General features: G+C 43.5%; 1 protein-coding gene across 8 annotated transcripts in view; it reads right to left on the minus strand.

Annotated features, from left to right (window-relative positions):
* Nucleotides 1-7,658: 7,658 nt before the first annotated feature.
* The window catches only part of TSC22D2 (TSC22 domain family member 2), a 30,798-nt gene continuing 17,353 nt past the window's right edge, over nucleotides 7,659-21,103 (minus strand). For 2 of the 8 annotated variants that reach the window (XM_052803423.1, XM_052803425.1), the window contains 2 exons: nucleotides 10,164-10,215; nucleotides 7,659-9,365 (listed from right to left, as the gene is read on the minus strand). In XM_052803423.1, the coding sequence (XP_052659383.1) occupies nucleotides 9,105-9,365; nucleotides 10,164-10,215 (313 nt within the window). In that variant the 3' untranslated portion in view covers nucleotides 7,659-9,104. Of the gene's footprint in view, nucleotides 9,366-10,162; nucleotides 10,216-10,787; nucleotides 12,061-19,390; nucleotides 19,500-21,103 lie in introns of those variants that run through there. The other 6 variants (XR_008237479.1, XM_052803424.1, XM_052803426.1 and 3 more) reach the window with 6 other exon arrangements.

Raw genomic sequence — 21,103 nt, forward strand, 5'->3', positions numbered from 1 at the left:
GTTGTGTTCGTTTTGAGGTTGGCAAAACGGTGCCTTACTGGGTGTTGAAACTAGGCCGCTTCACCCTGACTGCAGCTTAATTAGCTTACTCTCAGAGAGGAGCCCCTTTGCCACAGGCAACCCCCCTGCTCGGCTGTTCAGGGGTCTGGGCCGTGCTGGTGCCCCAGCGCCAGTGCCGCGGTGCCTCCGAGCCGTCGGCTGCAGGGGCTCTGGCTACGGAAGTGACCCGGTGCTGCTGCCTTTCCCCTCAGGGACCAGCCTGTCTCCCCGTAGGGGTCTGGCAGGTGTCTGTTCTCTGGTCCCTGGGGCTGCAGCAGAGCCCTGGGGGGTCTACAGGAGATGTTGGCTTTCAACTGTGTGTTACAGCACAGTAATGACAGCGCTTATGCAGCCTCACCAGGGGCTGAGGTGACCTGAGAGTTGCTGGTGGTTTTTACTGAACTTTGAAGAACAAGTTTGCAGGAGATTTGCTTGCTTTGGTGCAAATACAGAATGCACTGGTGTTTGCGGTGCTTTGCCCATGAAGTAGCTCAGCTTGCTTTTTCCACCCCTAGCATCACTGGATTCAGAAGAACAGAAGCACATTGTTAGTCACATGTAAATAAAGGGATGTGCAGCGGCTGCTTTTGTTGTAATTGCAGCATGAACAGCAATCCTTGTCTGACAGACCAGGGGCCAGCGATGGCCTCCATCAGATAATTTGCAGTTTGGCACATCGTGCCACTTGAAAAGCGCTGTTGGATTGAAACCAAAGTGTTCTGGGGGTGTTCTACATTGAAAAGTGGTGAAAGAGTAGTTACAGCCAAGAACAGGCAATTGCACAAGGGATGAGAAGGATCCGTAGCTCACAGCTGCTTTTGCGATGAGCTGACAAAACAAGAACGGGGTTGTTCTGCAGGTGATGTGGTATTAAATATCGGGAAAATGCAGTTAGAGGAGGGATACGGTGAAGTGCTGTAGGAGCTGCACAATGAGGAGCGTCTGCTTTGTCTGTGCCTGGCAGCCAAAGGCCCTGGGGAGGGTCTCTGCTTCCAGGCATGTTCTCGTAGTCCTCACAACAAGGGACTCTGCCCCAGCAGCCAGGGCAGTGAAGGGCAGCTCAGAGGTTTTTTGGGACAAGGAGAGGAAACAGTGGTCGGAGGTGGGTCATTGAGATCTGAAGTGCGCATAGCTTATCCTTAGAAACTGCCTTGAGCGATGTTCGCTCTAAGGTGACAGTCGAGGGGACGCTGATATCCTAGGTTATTCCTTCCAGGCAGTGGGTCTTTATTTTACAACCGCTTTGCATGACGCTGGAAAAGCAACTTGACGTGAGCACGTGAAACTACTACAAAATTTCCTTTGACCATTAGGCTCTATGTGCTTAGAAAGATCCAACTGTGTGTGACACGACACAACTTGAAAAGACAAAAAAAAGAAAGAGAATAACCCCCTGCCTTGTTTCTAGGCTCCTGTGAGCGGCAGATGCTCTTTGGTGGCTGTGTAGCGAGGAAGACGAGGTGGAGGAGGCTCAGGTTAGGGAACATTTAAACAAACTGGACGTACGTGAGTCCATGGGACCCGACAGGATGCACCTGCGGGAGAGATTCCTGAGGACTGGAAGAAAGCTGAAGTCATGCCTGTCCTCACAAAGGACGAGGAGGAGGAGCTGGGAAACTGCAGGTTGGTTCTCCTCACCCCGAGGCGATGGAGTGCAAAGCCTCCTGGAAACCACCTCGAGGTACAGGGAGAACAAGAAGGTGATCAGGAGCGGTCATCGTTTTATGAATGGGAAAAAGAGCTCAATTAACCTGCCAGCCTTCTGCCAGGAGATGACCGGCTCGGCGGAGGGTGGGACAGCAGTGGATGCTGCTTACCTTTACTTTGGCATGGTTTTCGACATGGCCTCCCGTCACAGCTTTGCAGACGGGCTGGGTAAGTGGACGGTGAGGACCAAGCCCCGGCCGACCCACTAGGCTCGCAGGGCTGCCAGCGGTGGTATGAAATCCCACTGGAGGCCAGTCACTGGTGGAAGTGGCTCCGCAGGGAAGGGCCTGGGGCTGGAAAGAGCATGACCAGTGGGTCGAGGTCTCCTTCCCCTCTGCTCAGCACTGCTGAGCACATCTGGAGCGCTGCACTCACTGCTGCTGGGCTCCCAGTACAACACGGGTGGGGACGCACTGCAGCACGGGGCTGCAAAGTCGATCTGACATACCAGGGGGCTGAGAGAGTCTGGAGGAGAGGAGGCTCAGGGGATCTGACAAGTGACAGGACAAGCAGTGATAGGCAGACACTCAAATAGGAGAAATTCCATTTAAACATAGAGAATAAAACTTCTTTGAGGGTGATCAGACCCTGGAAGAGGTTGCCGAGGGAAACGGTGGAGTCTCCATCCTCGGAGACAGTCACCACGCGACCGGACAGAGGGCCTGGGCAGCCCGCGGTGCCGGAGCAGGGGCTGGGCCAGGGCATCTCTCAAGGTGCCTGCCAGCCCCAGCTGTGCTCCAACTCTGCAGCTTGCTGCAAAGCGCCAAGCTTGTTTCTTCTCAAAAACCTCAGAGAGCAATACCCAGGTTATTCCCCCTCTCATGAGACTGCAACTTCTCATTTCCAGGAACTGATAGAGCATCTTTTTTGATACAATGGCCCGCAGCAGAGTACCTTGTCCTGGCAAAGTAACGCAGTACCGCAATTTACAGAAGCGGTCAGGTTCTTCAGTAGAGCTGAACTTGCTGTCCTGTTGAGGTGATGTCATTAACCGTGCGCGACTCACTTTTATCTCAAATCCTTGTCTTTTTTCCCCTGTGAAGCCTTCTCAAGGCTGGCTACAAGACTGCGTTTCAGTAAGGCGCATCAGGATCGGCATACGTCTTGCTTCGCAAGGCAAGGCGTCCCTCTTCTCCTGCGAAGTCTCTCCTAGCTTGCCGTTGCTGCACGACTGGAGCTGCAGCTGCGGTTGGCGCAGCACAGTGACTGCGGCCGCGCCTCTGGCATTTTACACCCGCCCGGCATCACGTCGCGCAGCACCAGTTGCGGCCGGGACCACGCCGGAAGGTTCCCTTCGCCTCGGTACGGCACAAACCGAAAAACGATCGACCCACCGCTGACATGAAAAACGTCCGGTGATAAAACCGATCTTACGAGCCGACGTGGCCCACGTGTATCCGCTCAGCCATAACCATACGGGGCATACAGCGCTTACCTGATAGCGTCAGCTGCCGCACATCGTCTTAAACAGCCAGGAGGGAATCAAAGAGCTTACAGAACGGGAGCGATCCCCCCCCCTTTCGCAACAATTATTACTCGGGAGCCTAGAGGCTGTCACCGGGGCGGTCTGAAACAACCGGTTAACACGGATAGCGGGGAGGGTGGCCGGATACCTAAGGAGGACGCGACCCCCGGCAGAAAGGGGGGACGCCCGAGGACGGCTCTGCCCTGCCGGCCGAGCGCGGCCCGTCTCAGCGCATCTGAGCAACCGGCAATCGGCCGCGGGGAAGAGCGCGGTTGCCCGGGAGCCCGCAGGCCCCCGGCGGCCAGGGGCCGGGAGGGCGCTGGTGCCGGCGCCGAGGGGCAGCAGGACCCGGAGCTCCGGAGAGCAGCCCCCCCCCCGCCCCTCCCCGGGCACCGGCCCGGCCCCCCGCAGGGCCGCGCCTCCGGCCGCGGGCCCCGCCGCCCGCTCCTCTCCGCCTTTCCCCCGCCTGCCCGCTGCGCTGCGCCGCGCCGCCCCGTGGCCGGCGGTCGCCATGGCCGGAGAGCGCCGGGCCAGCGGCCCGGCCCGGCCCGGCCCCGCCGCCGGCAGCCACCGCGGGCCGAGGGCAGCCCGCGGCCGGGCCGGGAGGCCGCTGCCGTCTCCCCGCCGCCGCCGAGCCGGGAGCCTCGTCCCCTCCCGGGCAGCAGCCGCTCCGGCCCCGACCGCCCGTTCGGAGCCGGGCGTTTCATCCTCTCCGCCGGGAGTCTCTGCCCTGCTGCCCGCCCCGGCCGAGCAGCCGCAGGTGCTCGAGCCCTCGGTCGTGCGTCCACGGAGGGACATTTTCCTATTTAAGGCACAAGCACCGAGAGAGCTGCAGGCGAACTTCGCGTCAGATGTTAATTCTGCTGTTTTTCACAGCGCCGCTTTACGGTTCAAGCCCTCGCTGAGCAGAGGGCCTGCATCCCCCCCAGTCACTCCGGGGGCTCCTGGGCGATACCCCTTGCAGCGTCCTCCCCGACCCAGCGGCCCCGACGGCCCCGGTGAAACAGGTACTAAATCATTCCCACCAACAGTACAGAATCCGTGGAAAAACACCGACAGCGACGTGGGCTGCGGCTGGCTCCCCCAGCACCGCTGCCCACCAAGCTCGGGCTCCTGCCCCAGGGACAACAAGCAAAGCCCGTCAGTGGGGAGGGTCTGGGTGCACAGCTCTCACCATCAGCTACAAAACCTGCTTGAACCTGGCTCCGAGAGACAAACAAGAGAAGACACGGCGTTACCACCTCAGCCACCACGCAGCAGAACCTCTCACCTGGTACTTGGGGAAGGAAGAGCAGGCCTAGATGCTGCAGAAAGACAGAGGACCTGGGACTTTGCCAAATGTCTCTTCTCCAGCGCTCTTCAGAAACGAAAGGGAAAACTCGTGGTCCTTTAACATGAACACAGACTGTCCACGAAGAGAAAAGCACTTATTAATCACAAAAGCAGCATATCAGATGGTGTCAGCAGAAATAAATGCCCTTGCGTGCTCACGGAGGGGCACGAGGGGGGAAATCAAGGAAAGATGGCTGTACTGGTTCTTGAACTCAGAATTGCCACATCCCACACCTCAGTGATATAGATGACTTGCCTTTCTGGGGCATGTTAATAGAAACACAAGGAAATTTGCTCAAACTAAAATTTGAGGGGGCTGATTTGCTAGACTGTTGCTCAACTGAAATCTTAACTTAGACCACAAAACATTGTGAATCTGTTACTGAAGAGCAAAGCTCTCTTTCAGAAAAGACTGGCCCTGACTAGCCCAGTGCTTTATCTCGAGCAGAGGTGGTAGGAGATGCTATGAAGGACAGACAAGTTCAGCCACTCTTTACAGTTCATTGCCCTCTTCACATCCAGAAGCATTGTGCAGGGGTGGTAAGAGGGTACATCCGTTTTCATCAATCTGCTGCCCAAGAATCTGCCTAACCCTTTTCAGAACATCCTACCCGCCTCCACAACATCCCGTGGCAGCCAGCTCCAAAGTTCACGTTCTGCTACATGAAAAAATATGCATTCCCTGTAGGTGAGATCTGGTGAATAACAGTTCTGTGCTCACCTCCCCCGTCACCTTCTCTGGAGACTCTGGGCTGCTTGTGTCAGCCTTCCCACAGCCTTCTCCCCTTCAAGCCAGAGTCACAGCCTTCTCAGGCTCTCCTCATTAAGCCTTTCCTCATTAAGCATTTCCTCCACATCCTCCACTGTTTTTGTAGCCTTTCCCTGCACGTTCCATCACATCTTTGTTGAGACACAGGGGCTAATTCAAAGCTCAGCATCATCGCTTTGAGACCTTTCTGCTCTGGTGTGCTTTCTGCCACGACTGCAGCCTCCCTCCCACCCGTGCCAAGCAGGCACATAGTCTTAGGGTCAGCCCCATTTCAAAGCACAGCAAGTACAGTAGCTGGATTACTTCTCTATTCGTTATGCTGAAGCTATAGAATAATTTCAAAGACACATTTCCAGGAAAATGCAACAGCACTGCTTCCCACAGAGGACAGCATCACATCTCAAGAGGCCACTTTCACACACGGCTCCCTAAACACAGTCATTGCCCTAAAAAAGCACCCAAAAGTAATTAGCTGACACCAAGCAGCAGGGAACAGTGGGCACGGCTGCCTGCACCCATTCACAGCGCCAGCCAGAGCCCTGAGCATGGGGAGCACAGATCTCTTTGTCACCCAGCCTCGTACGATGCAAACGCTGACGGGCGGTTGATTGACGTCGCTGGTGCCGTCACACGTAAGGACAACAAAGAAAGGCTTTACAGCAGCAGGAAGCTGATGGACACTGTGTGCACAAAGCAGTGCAGCAGCCAATACAGCCTGACAGTAACACGATCATTTGTCAATAAGCCTTTCTTCCCCCTCTCTGAAATCAAACATTTAGTAACATCAAGATGATCTTCTCACATTGAGGAACTGCGTTTCTTTCTCTCCCCAGGCAGCAGCCTCAGACTGCCTCTCGGGAAGAGACAGCAATTCAAAGACCCTTTTCTGCCATTTTATAGTGTTCTCGCACAGCAAGCAGAGTTGGCATTTAGCACTGAACACAACTTACCACTAGGAGAAAACTAAAACCAAAAACCAAAACCAAACCTGACAGGAGTGGAGCAAAGCAAACAAAGGATTTCTAAGAGGATCAGTTTAATCTTTGTTTCATCCCTTTTTCAGCAGATTTACTGAATGCTTTTTTCCTTCAGAGAAAAAAACCAGAACACCTGTGTCTAAGCGGATCTAACTGTCACTGTAGGGCAGAGCTCACACAAAGACAACTCCACACAGCAAGGTCACAAGCGTTACACAAGAGGGAGAGGAGATGCACAGACCCCCAGCTCCACGGGAACGCAGAGGTGCTTAGGACTGTCTTCTCATCGGCTTGATTCTCTACTTCTACCATCAGCGGGTCATTAACAACTTCAGTCATGTTTCAAATGTCTCCTTTCTATTTCACTCCTTAAGAATGAATTGACAGTTAGAGTGTTCCCTCTGTAAAAGTTTTAATCAACTATTCATCTGAAGGACTTCTGTTCCCAGAAGTTCCCCCCATTTGTCCCTTTTTACTTACTTTACCAGCTGCATCCTTACCGTATAGCTGGAGGGAGCTATTGATCATGCTGGAGGGAAAATACACTTAGCTACTGAAATACTTTGTTTTCTAATTTGCATGCAAAGCTCTTGTTTCACTAAAGGATTTACAGAAGGATACATGCATGCTTAGAGCAGGCCAAGAGCACCAATCTACAACCGAAGATAATTTTAATGTATTACTTCAGCGAGTACTTTTTTATAAATATGTATATATATACACACACACAGCTTTTTTGAACTGTGTTGTGAACTGATGCTTACCAGGAAGGTGTGATGCTCTAAGTTTCTGGAACACGGGACAAGGATGCTTCCTTGAGATCTGAAGACACCAAAACTTGCAGTTTCCAGTGTTGCTGCTTTTGTTTTGTTTTACCTAACACATAAACCTGACCACAGTTAGACATATACAAGGATAAGAGATTGAAGCAAACATCTGCAGGCAGCCTGACAAAATAGGTACAGGCTCAAGAGTGCACTGGACTGCAGCACACTGGGGTGCCAACACGGCTGCGCCCACGATGCCTGCCTGGGAAGGCACGCTGTGCCGTTTGCTCTTGTAAGTGTTTCTGTAAAGTAAATTCTTGGTTTTAACACACCAAGACCGCAAACTGTTCCAAAACCCCAGCACACAGCCAAATGTTAATTTATATATATCAGTGCAAAACCAAAACCAATGGGGTCACTGACAACATCAGAATTATGCTTCTCCTAGAATAAAGGAAAAAAGTCTGCTGCAAGAGAAGTGGTTATAATTTTGGCATTATTCTATTACTGGCCCACTGAAGTTACCTTTCTTCATTTTGTTAAGGAAAAAAGTGCTACTGAATTTAGTTACACTGTAACGACATCTACAGCCAAAAAAAAAATTCAACAAAACTGCAGTTTAATTTCAGAAAATGTGTTAAAATATATATATTTATACATCAATTTGACACACTGTGTTAGTTTACACAAATGATGGTCTCTCTTGAAACTGTATTTATGAAATGTACATTTTTAATTTAAATACTCAGTATACACTGCACTTAATCTGCATGTTGCATTTATTAAATACATTAAAATCTGCAATGTAACAAAATGTTTTCTGCATACGAAATTCAAAACACCATTTTAAATGAACAAAAGATGGCTCACTTCATTTATTTTTTTTTTTTTAAACAACTAGTGCATAGCACACTAGCTCAGCTCCACCAACACCAGCTGTTCTTTCTTTTTTTATTTGACATTGTTCACAGACTATTACATATTACAATAAGAGTGCTGGATAAAAACATGAGGTACGAAAGTGGTTCAAAGATTACAGGTCATGCAGATCATGCTAGACAGCAAAGAAAGTTGTGAATGAGAAAACGCTAAATAAAAATACATAAAGAATGTGCATTATAAAATAAAAAAAAAACTCAATTACACAGCTTTGCTTCTTTGGTTACAAAGTAGGTTGAACAATTTCACAGCTTTTTATTCCCACCCAAAAAAAAAAATTATACGAAATGTCAAAAAGCAGAGGAATCATGGCAATTTCTCTCTATTAGAAAGTAGAAACAGAAATGAGCAAAGTTTTCTTCATCAAAATAGCCCATCAATTATTTATTATATCACAATAACTGGTGACTACCTGTACAGATGCACTATGGTCTTCATACTTACACTCTATACAAAATTTACATTCAAGCTGGATCTTTACTACCGTAAATAAATACCAAAGGTAAATTGCCATTAGTGTTAGAAATATGCCAGGATTCTTTTGTTCAATTATTGCCTAAACATTTTATCTATTAAACGCAATCCCATCTATCATTTTACTGATACATATATTTATTAAAAAAAAAATTAAAAAAGTTCTGTGACATTGTTCATGTACATTATGAAAATAGCAGCCCTGTAATAAATAAAACAAATAAATGAAACTAATGTAGGCAAATGTTACTTATATTGAAAGAACAGTGGCTCTTAAGATGAATTGTTACTTCTTACCAGATAGCAAGGCTCAAAGTAATCCACGGGAAATGGAAACCTTGGAGAGCCACCAAAGCTCTTAAAGACCTCACTCCTGCACACCAAGCAAATGCATTATTTGCATTAGTAACTCCTTGTACGACTTCCCTTGTGCACTGATGACATAACGGACACCAACTGCACTTCATGATATACCAGTGAGGGACAGCTCTTGGAGAATGATTGTCTAATACTGAAAAGGCCAAACACACAACAGAAGCATGGCTACTCGCTTTCATTTAAAGTGGAAAGAACATCAGTGGCACACAAGGACAGACTGCTCTCAGGTTTTTGTTTTCAAAGGAGGCAAGAAAGCTTTACGCTGAGGAGACATTCGGCTGCTGTGGAGGTTGCGTTGGCTGCGGAGGCTGTGCTATCACTGTTTGCGCTTGTGAAGTGCTACTAGGATTGGCCTGTTGGGTTGAAAGTTGGGATAACTGATCACTGTTTGAAAGAGATTTTAACAGTGCGTTTTCTCGTTCAAGTAAAGAGTTTCTTTCAACTAATTCTTTTATTTGTTCCTTCAGGACTTCCACTTCTTCTCTTACTGCATACATCAAATGGCTTTTCACTAGATCCTGTGAAGAACAAGTTAACAGTTAAACCAAGTGAAAGAACAGTTTCATTCCACTCCAGCCCCAGGATTTACTTTTACTGCTTTCACTGAAGTAAGTGGTAAGCCTGGAAAACTAAAGCACTTGTCACTAAAAATATATGAATAAATTAGCCTTCAAGAGCAAATAACCTAGGCCTTTTATTCACTGTAAAGTGGCCCTTACATCAGAAGCTTTGTTTCCAGCATTCAGCATTAAGTTCTAGTCACCTCGGTTACGCTGAAGACAAGGACTAGAATTACGTTCCAGCTGCTCCACACTGAATGGAAGTATCAGCTCTGAAGCTTTGAGCTGGAGGTAGGAGTCTGCGTTACGCAATCCCAAGCACTGAGGTGTATGAGAACCAAGAAATAAGAAAGCCTCTAAATCAGCAGGAGCGTAAATCAAGCATACGTAACTGAAGCTGAACAAAATGTCAAGGATGGCATAGCGTTAAGTGCCAATTGAGAAAAAACTAGTGATGAACTTTATTAAAGTAAGAGACTTAAATGCATTATTTATTTTCAGCACCTAAGTTCCATCAGCTTGTTCACAGAAATTTGTAGGAAAATTCATTTAAGAACATTTCTGGGCCAACAGTAAAGGCAATCATGGTTTGTGGCCATCCCATACTTGATACAGAAAATCCTTTTTTCAAATGATGGTCTCAGTCTGACCTGACTGAAGGGATAGTACAGATGCACAGAAACGCAATACAGCTGGAAACTTATGCTCAATGACAAACCACTCATCCTAACAGAAATAACTCATTTTTTTACTTACCATTGCCTGTTCTATTTTGTTGTCAATGGCAACAACGCTTGCACCAGATGCACTGTAAATATAAGGAGAAAACTTTGTGAGTATTACTGCATCATTCAGTTAAAACTATGCACCCATTGGCACCCACAGGACTCCTAGAACATGCTTTCACTGGAAGGCTAAAGCTTCAGATTCAAGAATGTGGTACATAATCATGGGGTTTTTCCTCCCCCTCCCTGTATTTCCCAGTACAGTTAGAGCTCTTAAGAGGCACTGCTCCTTCAGTTTATAATTCCTCAGGCTATGCTTATGACACTCATAACCAGAAAAACACATTAGAATAAACAGTAAATTAACTGCTTTGATTCCTTGCCTCATTTTTCAGCTTTCTTCACTGGGGAAAACAGGGATTCATGGGATATTCACAGGGTCCTTACTTCTAGTTTTATTTCTGCTAAATTGCTTTTATAAAGCATCGAAGAAAAAAACCTGTTATAATATTTGTTCTCTGGCTTTACTTGAAGACTACTTTCCAGTTAAAAAGTTCCTGGATCAGCACTGTATTTACAACTTTGCAACTGAGCAACGGTAGTCAATAGAAGAGTAAGACATGACCAAAGCCCTGAACTCCACAAGCGCACTTACTTGGTTTCAATGAATCCTCACTGGATCACGTTTAACATTTAAGAAATGCGCTGCAGTTGGCTGGTTACAGTTAGGGTTAGCCTTGTTCCAAAGACATACTAGTGCAGAACAGTCCAACAAAACATCTCAGTCATCACTATAAGAATGTGTATTTACTGCGCGAAACAAGATGTTCAACTACATCTTTAAATCGCAGGTTACGGCAATCCAGGCTTTAATATTTTTGGTGTGTTTTCCAAGTCACAAGACAGGAACACAAGCCAGTCGCTCACTCGTAACTCTCTGGAGTTGGAATTTCAGGGGGCTGGGGGTGTCCCTGTGCTCTTGCAGGCTCTGATCTCTCTGTTTGGAGAGAAGCTGCAGCTCTCCCCAGGAGGTCAGACAGGGCAGCCCACACTGCCCACTCCAGCGCAGGAACACCCCCCCAGCAGCCAGAGAACGCTCCATCCACACACATGCTCTCTCGGTCCCATGCTCTCCACGTCCGCCCTCCCACACTAGGTCTCAGTGGTCCGACTTTACTCCACAGCTCCGTGTCTGACGCGAGACGGCAGTTCTTGGGCTATTTAGCAGGCCCGCCAGTGATAACTACTGATAATGCTCCCCTGGAGATGGAAGTTGCTATCAGCAGCGTGCAGCTACATTTAAAAAAAAGTTAACATATGGGAAAAATGCAAGGTTTGTGGTCATGCTTGGAAACTCGCCTCTCTGAAAATATGTAACGCTCACTAGAACCAAGTGTTAAGAATAAACTACTTAAGGCTTTTTAAAATGAGTACTGGCAATATGCCTAGCAGTATTAGTTACATACATGAAACAAAGCTCAACTGTTGAAAGAATATGACACTATTTACAGAAATCCATTTTAACAAGTCTCACAAGAATTGTCAGTACCTAGCACCAAGCATTTGCAAGTAGAGGGCATCAGCTTTTTGGACTGAGGGAGTAACAGCCTCTATGTCTAAATTGAGCAAAGCTAGTAATCTAAAACAAAAGCACTGAACACCCATTTCACAAGAAAACTGTTCCAGTGTCTTCCTGTCTTCTAAGCCTCTTTTCAAGCCATATTTGTGGTAAAACTCCTCAGAACACAAAGTCTTTATAATTCATGACAAGGTTAAGTATTCCTTTCCATCTTGAATTAATGTGTTTCAGATCTATCTGAAACTGTCCAGAACGTCTGTGTTCAAGAGTCATTGAAATCCCCAGGACTGCTCCATGCCCCTGATACAGCCTCTCATGAACACCACTCTAGAAGTCAGGTGAGGCAGCTCTGAAGAGATAAAGACAAGAGGAGCAAAATTAAAGCAAACAGCACACTTTGTAGTGGGATCTGCTTCTGCATCTTTACAGTGTAATTATACACCTTTTGTCAATACTTTTCTAGTTAAATTTGAGATTGGGACTTTGTTCTTCTATTCCTGTTTCAACTGTTTTGCAATGTGATTATCTAAAAAATAAAGTCCACTACACCACTCAAAGTTAAGGCATTCAATCAGTTCCATGAAAAACCCTCTCAAGTGGAAGATAGGCAGTCTTCCCCTTAATCACCTGAAACACTCACTACCTGCATGGCATGCTGCAGAAGCACCTTTCCCATGCTGTACCTTGTGCTCCAAATTCTCGCCTGCCCTTTAAATGAGTACAGTGTTCACAATGTGGGTATAAGAACTGTCCCTCTCCTACATGTGATTTGAATGCAGCTAGAGAAACTATTGCTCTCCCACCCATATTTTACACTTAAAGTGATACTAACAGGCAGTGCTGAAAGCCATGAGTAGTTTATACACTACTTTTATTCCTTTCAATGTTCTTGTTGCCCTTATCCCCAGAGCAGCTTGCACTAGCATTGAAGTACCAAGTCAGGATTCCAGACCTGCTCCCTGCACAAGTCCCAGTGTCCATCCTGCTTGTCTCCAGCAGGCTGAGTCCAGGACCATGCAGACCACCGCCCACCCACCCCAGGAGAAGTTCCACACTGACAGAGCAGCCTTCAGTTAGTCAGATGCGGTTTTGTCCTGATGACAGTATTTCATTTCCCTTTCGAAAAGCATATGAGAATTAGATTTTATGCTAGCACAATTCCTGTATGATTCTGTCCTTTATTCATTTTATAATGCTCCCCTCAACAAATAGCTCCTGTGAGACATTCAGAAGCAGAGTGCTACAGTGCCAGCTATTCTTATGGTACAGTCCAAATATGCTGCCAAATCTTAAGATTTTGTATTTTTCTCAAATCCTTGACTGTTGATATCAAATCTCAGTTTGCATAAAAATATTTTATCCCACGGCTGCAGAATGAAATTTATAGATACAATCCAGTCCTTATGAAAAGGCGAGGAAAAAAAATATCTGTTAAGTCTTTTTAGAAGTCAAACATACATCAGACTGGAAAGTTTGATACATTCTGTGAGTGCACCATCCACTGTATATCCAATGCCTCAACTTGCAAATTCTTGAGTTAGAAGTGGAAAGACACTATTTAGCTCTTATAAAAAAAAGACCAATTACTATGCTGTGCTTTCAGACAAAGTTGATTGCTCCAGGAACTACAGACATCTGACAATTATTGTCAAAGCTGTAATACATAAAAAAAAAAAATCCACATCAAGTAACGTAGGGCAGTTGAAAGGCATGCACTAAGCATATAATTTTTTTTTTGGTAACTGCAAACTCCCCCCCCCCCCCCAACTCAAACTGAGTTTTTGCAGCCAACTAGCTACCATACATACACACTGTAATTTAAAAGAACAATTCAGTTTGACTTGGACCTCCAAGTTAAGGTTACATAAATGAAGGCTCTGACCAAAGAGAGGTTATATTGGTATACCAAGATCACTCTGAAGCCCATCAAGTACAAGGCAAGATTTATAGTTAGCAAAAATGACAAAGATTACCAAGCACAGTTTGCCATTTCCAGAGATGCATGGTAAAACCAATATTTTTCTACCTTACACACCAGATAGGCAAAACCCTATTTCATCTGAGAAATCCTCATTTCATTTTTAAAAAAAAAATCTTAGTGGCTTAAATGTAATTTTTTCACATTTTACATTGAAAGACAAAGGGGAAAGCCAGATTTTGACTGCTAATAACACTGCTCAGCTATAGCTCACAATCAGGTATGCAGCGTTGGGAACAAAGTGTTTTATCAAATACTTACAGCTTGCACCTCAAAATTCTTTAAGTTGTATTTTAGGTATATTTCTTCTCTAAGCCTACAACTCAAGAATAGCACTGTAATTTTTTTTGTTTGTTTCAAATGTCTCGCAAACAAAGTGACAGAAGTGTCTTGGACAATCACATACATACAGATTAAGAAAATGGGAAGAGAACCGGCCAGTCTAAGTGCAAGTCTGATTTCTAATGCATGTTACACAACATACAGCAATCACACCTTTCCACAGCGCAGCACACTCTTAAAAGTCTTGGTATAATTCTGACTTCATTGCTGCAAAAACTTTTCCAACGGAGACATGGTATCCCAAGAGTATGGTAAGGTATTATTGGAAAGATGTTTCAGTATCATCAACAAGCTATAGTACTGTTAAAGTGTTTGGTAGCCCTGTTAGCACAACATGTATCAGTGTACAACTTCATTGAAAATACAGATATTATATTATGACCAAACAAGTGTTCTTTGTAAAGCATAATTTTGCAGTTCAAGAAAGCTTACTTACTACAGACTATTCCAAACAACACTGTTCACAGAATGGGACAGTGATTGAAGGGATTAATGGAAAAAATGAGGAAGAATGGATCACAAGACAGAAAAAAAGGTTAATGTCTTAATGTTAAGTTGTTAATGGTTGGAGGAAAATTTCACCATCAACATCACCTCACATTTGTAGGCATCAAGATCTATTTCAATGGTGAATTCAACTAGCACCGCTGTACTCAGCTTGGTGTTTTCACCATTAATGTCTTTAGATATAATTGTCATCCAAGAGACATGTTCTCACTTCAAAATTCACTTTGCAATGTAGGTAGAAAGACTAGGAATCAAACTTAAAAATAAAGGCATTTGCAGCTTAATTCACTCTGTATGCTTAAAAAAAGAACACAGTGGTTCATTTTTAGAGATTCCACAGTCCTCAGTAATGTGTGTATTTTATACCAGTGTTGGATGCATTAAGAATGAGAGTTATAAACAGCCCTACTTTGGCACTGTCAAGTACTACACTAGGTAATAGTGTTTCACATTTAAATGAGACCGCAAATCCTACTGACTGGATAATGTAAACCAACTTTGAAGCTTCAAGTTTTTTAGTCAATAACAAAAAACATTCTGGATTCAGCTGTATTACTGATTATCTGCATACTACTTTCCCAAGGAATTTCTCAGCAGCAAGTCACCCCCCAAAAGGTTGCCAGAATGCATGAGTTTTCTTGCTTTTTCTTGCTCTTGATGTTTCTTTTAAATTTTAGCATCAAGAGTTACTGTACTCTTGCTCACCTCATGCTTTTAGATACATAAAACCTATCACTCAACATTGCTAATCCCACAAGAGTGGAAAAGACTGCCAGCAGAACAGACTACAAAAGGGTAAACTGATGCTAGCAAGAGTCTTGTACAACAGCCTCTATAGACAACTCTTCCTTTAAAGCACTAGATCTACTTTGCTTTAGGTGGAAATGGAAAAGATGTTACATGCTGTAGTCTCAGACAGACATCCCTGAACCAAGTGATCTCCCCTAGCTCTTTCATTGTTACTGCTTTAAATCAAATTATCAAGCAACCTTTCTGGAAGGAACAGTAAGGTACCTTGAAGTGTTCCCACATTTGTTTTGCTCACAAGTGAGCTACAGACTAAAACCGTGTGTTAATTTATACTTTCCCTCATTGGTTTACTCATTTATGAGCTCCTGTAGTGACTTAGCCATGCACTCTTCATGTCTTACCACTAGTTGAGCTATTTAGTCCATCCAGAGAAACCTTATCTGTTCTTGAAACAGTTAAGGCATGTTTAATTAGCCTCCATCCAATTATGAGATAATGATAGCTTCCCAATAAAATCAATTATCCAGCATTGAAAGAGTATGCAAGTATTTCAGATTTTCATCATTGTTCTTTGTCAAAGCCATATGAGAATGTGAGAAAGTTTGAGGCAGTGAATTCACAGCCTCAGGATTACTGGCAGGTTCGTGGCTTTCCCGGCAGTCTACTTAAGCTCCACATTACTCAGCTCCTGTGTCAAACAGAGAAGTACTTGCTTCCACAGGACAGTTAAGTTTTCCTCAATTCTACATGAAACTCAAGACAAATTATTCAACACAACATCATAATTGAACTTGGAAGCAACACGTGAGCTCTATAAAAGAATACTTCTGGGGAAAACGAAGATGTTGTTTGAGTTGAATTGTTTTAGGTTTGGGTTTTTTTTGACTTTGAAGAAAAATGTGGTCCCTTCATAGTTTTGGTAAGATTGAGTTACACTAATGAACCAAACACTCTTGCCTATGCATGAAGACAGTCACATTGTGCACCACTTCCATGAGAATGAAGCATCAAGAAGAAACGTATTAGCCACAATACTGACTAGATCAGTGTGTTACCTGAAATGTCAGCCTCATCCTAAATCTCTTTTTACATTTCATGTGGAGTTTTAGACTTTTAATTTCAAATCAGGAAATTTTCACCCATAAAAGAACCTCCAAATAAGGCTACAATCAAAAAGCGAGATGTGTAACTCTTGACTTTCTCCTGTCTACAGGAAGAGCATCTCATTTAACAGAAAGCCACCGAATAGGGAAATGGAAGTTCGGAAAAATCCATCACATGAAGAAATGCTAATTCATCACATTCACATAAGAAGAAAGATGTTTACCAGCAACGCTTAGAATACATTTATCTAGGTGCTAATGTGGGGAGAAAATCCACATTTTATGAGTTAATTTATATTGTGAAGGTTTAATGTTTCACACAAAAATGCAGTGGAAACATAAATCTTACTGCTTTAAATTCAAGTTTACCAACAATGGCTATGTTTTAGGCAAATCCATCTAAAGCTCCTATGGCACTATGATGATACAAAGGCAATCCAGGCACAGAAGAGCAGTCACCCAGACTCACGTGAATATGCCAAGAAGCCATTATTCCCCTCCTTAATCTTCTCAGTAACCATGTCAGTTGAAAAGAAAGACCCATGAGACTTGTGCCCTTAGCAACACCCATGTGAACACGATGCAGAAAAACACTTGCAAGCTTCCTGCAAATGTGTCAGTAACAACTAGTATTTTACTAACATTTAATAGTTTGAATGTTACCAGCATTCTTCTCTGCCATGGTGTGTTAGTGAAAAATAAACAAGTCTCTATTTTACTGGAGCAATTTAGCAATCTTTTACTGTCTATTGCAACAGCATGTGGTTAGCTTTGCTGACTTCAAATGGTCCGAAGAGATGGCTGCTCATAGGAGAATAATATGTATTTGTTAGAAAAAAAATACTGAAATTACACAGGAAGATTTTCTGTTATGTTGACACCAAAGTCTCCTAAGTCAAGCCCCTGAGATTCACAAAGTACTTCTGAAGGAGCTGCAAAATGTAATTAAAGAGTACTGCCAGCAGGCTTAAGATCCTTATGTTTTGCAGTGTGTTAACCCCCACACTCTGGGATGGGGAAAACAAAGAGATTCTGAGGAAATTAGATGAGCTTATAGTTTTCACAGGAGAGATTTCTCTTTCTGAAACCAAAGATCACAAAAGCAGCCCCAAACCACTTTACTGTTACCAAACTACTCAAGTTTGACAACAGATCCCCACCTGCATCAGAAGCCATCCTGCCTACGCAAAGCAGAGCTCCCAGGGCACCGTCCGTCTCCCGTCCTGCCGCTGCCAGGACACACATCGCTGGCAGAGCCGCACAGCTGAGCTCCACCATACCCCTACCCTGTGAAGGGCTCCCCAGAACTGGCTTTACTGGCTATGCCCTTGAAGTTCCCTCCATTAGGTTTCATTGGAAGTTTATTGTTGAAAGCTTTTCAGTTTCAGTCATCTAGTAAAGCAAAAACTACATAATGTGATCTTAAGAAAAATCTAATAGCTGGGGTATAAATGCAAAACCTTCTAAATCCTGTCAAAGACTTTGGAATTTGAACAGATTAGAAGTTTAAAACTTGCATCAATTCTGATGAATTTGATGTTTTTACAAATACTTGTTTTTACCACAAAGTGTTCAACAGCAAAGATGCAAGACTATTTTAAAGGAAGCCGTTTACATTCTTCTACCTGAATTTAATGGTTTTCTATATCCCACGCTTCCAGTACTTGCTTCAGACATTGTATATAAACCTCAGCTTTGTGAACCCTCAATCTTAATCATTAATTATTTGATTTTAGTTTTCTTTTTTTTTTAATCAGCTTCCTCATCTTAAGAATTATTTCCAGTTGAGACATGAAAATAGAGAAACAGATGAAGGCTAGACCTTAAAGTGAGCTTTTGGTCTACATACCAAATTTGTATTCAAAGCCCTGAAGTTTGTTTCGTGAAATAATGAAGGCCTTGGAACCTAAATACCACCTCTGTCCCACAAACACAGGAAAGTGGCATCATCCGGAGCTTAAAGTAAAAATGCAAATTTGTCCAAGTTTCTGCTAGAAAAGGAAGACATGCTTTTGAAACTTAGCCTAATGCTAGTACTCCAGCAATAAAAAAAAAAAAAAGCAGGATGCATGAGCATTACTTTCAACCATCAGTGTTGTACAGTATCCATCCAAATTGTTGCCAAGCAAACTTTAAAGGATTCAGTTAAGCTTTGCAAGTTGAAAAGCCTCAAGTCAAATAGTCAGTACAATGATGAAATAGTTATCAATACTTCAATAGCTAAACAAAATTTATATTCTACAGAGCTTAAGTTAAGCAGAAGTATTGACAAGCCAGAGCATCACAAGGCATGAAGTCACATGATCACTAGGACTTCAGCTTAATGCTGACAAAAAAAACCCTTCAAAATCATTACAGTGTGGGAAAGAAACAGTTTGCAGCTACTGATGAATTAGTAATGCATCTCTGACAAGCCATATCCATAACAGATATGACTTTGTTGCACTTCATTGCAGTTTGTCGCCATGAGTTCAATGCTAACTTAGTAGATTTACTGCGTCCTCGTATCTTGTCACGGTTCACGTTTGTTCCCACCTAGCTTTACTTAAGCAGAACAAAAGCAAGCCAGAAAGCTTCCTTTCCTGGTTTTGAGAATGAAAGATTTTAACTTTGCCAAAATTGCATTTAGATATAACATTTTCTCAACTTGTTTTCTGATACAGGACTCAATAGCCGCAATGCCAAAAAGTTTCCTTTTTTTGGAAAAGGAAGCTGTAAATATTTTCCTGAAGGTCAGCTAGTAGCTGACTAGCATTAAACTCTTTCAGCTTACACATTATGTATGATACATGCATAATGGAAGGAGGAAGAAAAAAAAAGTCATGTTATATATTTTATACTTATTTAGTTTTAAGTTTCAGTATGAATACTTCACTTCCACAACTGTTTTCAGACCTTCAGGCTGCAGAAGCCCAATATGAAGCTCTAAACACAAGCAGCAGTTCTGTGCAAATGAAAATGCCGAGAAACTTGCATAGAGCGAAGCTGTTCATGCATACCTCAGCACGTATGCATTCCATACTTAAGCATTCATACCTATCCCAGAAGGTCTTTGACTCGCGTAACTTGTTGAAATGGAACGCTTGGTAGAATGCAGTTGACGGATTCCTATGAGATCCAAGAATCAAACAGACATATTGAAAATGGGTACGTAACAAAAATACTAACTCTCTTATTCAACCTGCATTACAAAGTAAATTAGCTGTCCAGACAGGTTAAATTTATGTCCAAAAGTTTACAGACTTTACAGAAAACCTGAAGAATAGTTTAGTGACTGAAAGGCCTTACTGTTCCTGTGGGTTTCCATTAACGACATACCGATTCAAAAAGAAAAAGTAATCCTCGAGCCCTATGGATTTTTGTGCTATTTCAAGTTGTTACTGTAAAAAGATGACTGTATAGACATTAATGAAACATCTCATGTCGTGCTGACAATCTTGTATAGGTAAGCTGTATAGCACTCAATGCTATACATACCTAAATTCAAAAGATAGCTTTCACATTCTTCACATTTCACAAAAAGTCTCTGCAAATAGTACCCAGTATACCTATTCTACTTAGCACCCTACTTTATATTCAGAACAGAAGAGTTCTCGAAGGGGACCTAGAAGTCAGAGCTAAATATGCCATATTCAAGCTACGACAGATTAAGTTACAACTGAAAACCAGATCAAGTTAAAACTGAAAAGTGGAATCTAAAATATTGCTAAGCAGTTGTCAGTCATCCTCATGCTTCCCCTTCTTGATGTGCAATAGTGCAACTGTTGTTTGGAGGCACTTTGCCAAGCAGTAAATCGGAGTGCTCTAGTTACCACCCTGGGTCCCACAAGCCTTCACCACAGGCTCCAGTAACCTTGCTGAAAACTGGACACTACAGCACAAATTCTGCCACCAGGGCCAAACCCCTGACACAGCCTGACCCTCCTTGTTCAGCGCACATTTGCCCCACAGATAGCAACTATACGAAGAGCCTAATTTGAAGATCTTAATTCTCCAAAGTCACATCTGAACACTTACTCTTTACAAGATACTGGATGAAGCACAAAGTCAAAATTTTCTACTGCTAGTGGCTGTATCATAGCATTATACTTAAACTTAGAAACTCCTTTTACCAATACTGCAGTTCATCCTTACGTTGGTATAGCTATATCAGCCCTAGAGAAGCATGCAACAGCTTAGCTGAAAAATATTCAGAAAAAGCTAGTATTAGTTCAAATTCCTTTTAAAGCTAGTTTTAAAATTAGAAGTTTATACCAATGTTAGAAGCATAGCTGCCCATCTCTTTTCTAAGTTTATGGCAAGAATACTTCTTAAAACAACTGTCTTCAAGTTATTTAATTATTTCCATTTAAGTGCAATTACTGTATAGTTGAAAACATAGAACAGAACAAAACAAAACAAAAAAATCACAGAAGCAGCACCATAAGAAAACGCTATCTGAAGTAAATTGATTCCCATGGCAGGTATATGCCAAAAACCTCGCAAGAATAACAATATTTGTGCATCGGGAATGATCAGGAATCATATGTTTGAAGCATTTGTCACTCCTACTCCCACCTTCACCACTTTACCCTTAAAAGAAAAAAAAATTCCATGTGAATCTGGAATTTAGCTTAAAACCTGCTACAGAAGTTGTTTCATTAAGCTGATAAATATCTTATGTTGGTACTATCTACGTTTTCATAAGTATTGGACACTTGAGTGACAACTAA

This window comes from Harpia harpyja, chromosome 12 (assembly GCF_026419915.1).
Source record: "Harpia harpyja isolate bHarHar1 chromosome 12, bHarHar1 primary haplotype, whole genome shotgun sequence".
Classification (NCBI taxonomy): Eukaryota; Metazoa; Chordata; class Aves; order Accipitriformes; family Accipitridae; genus Harpia; species Harpia harpyja.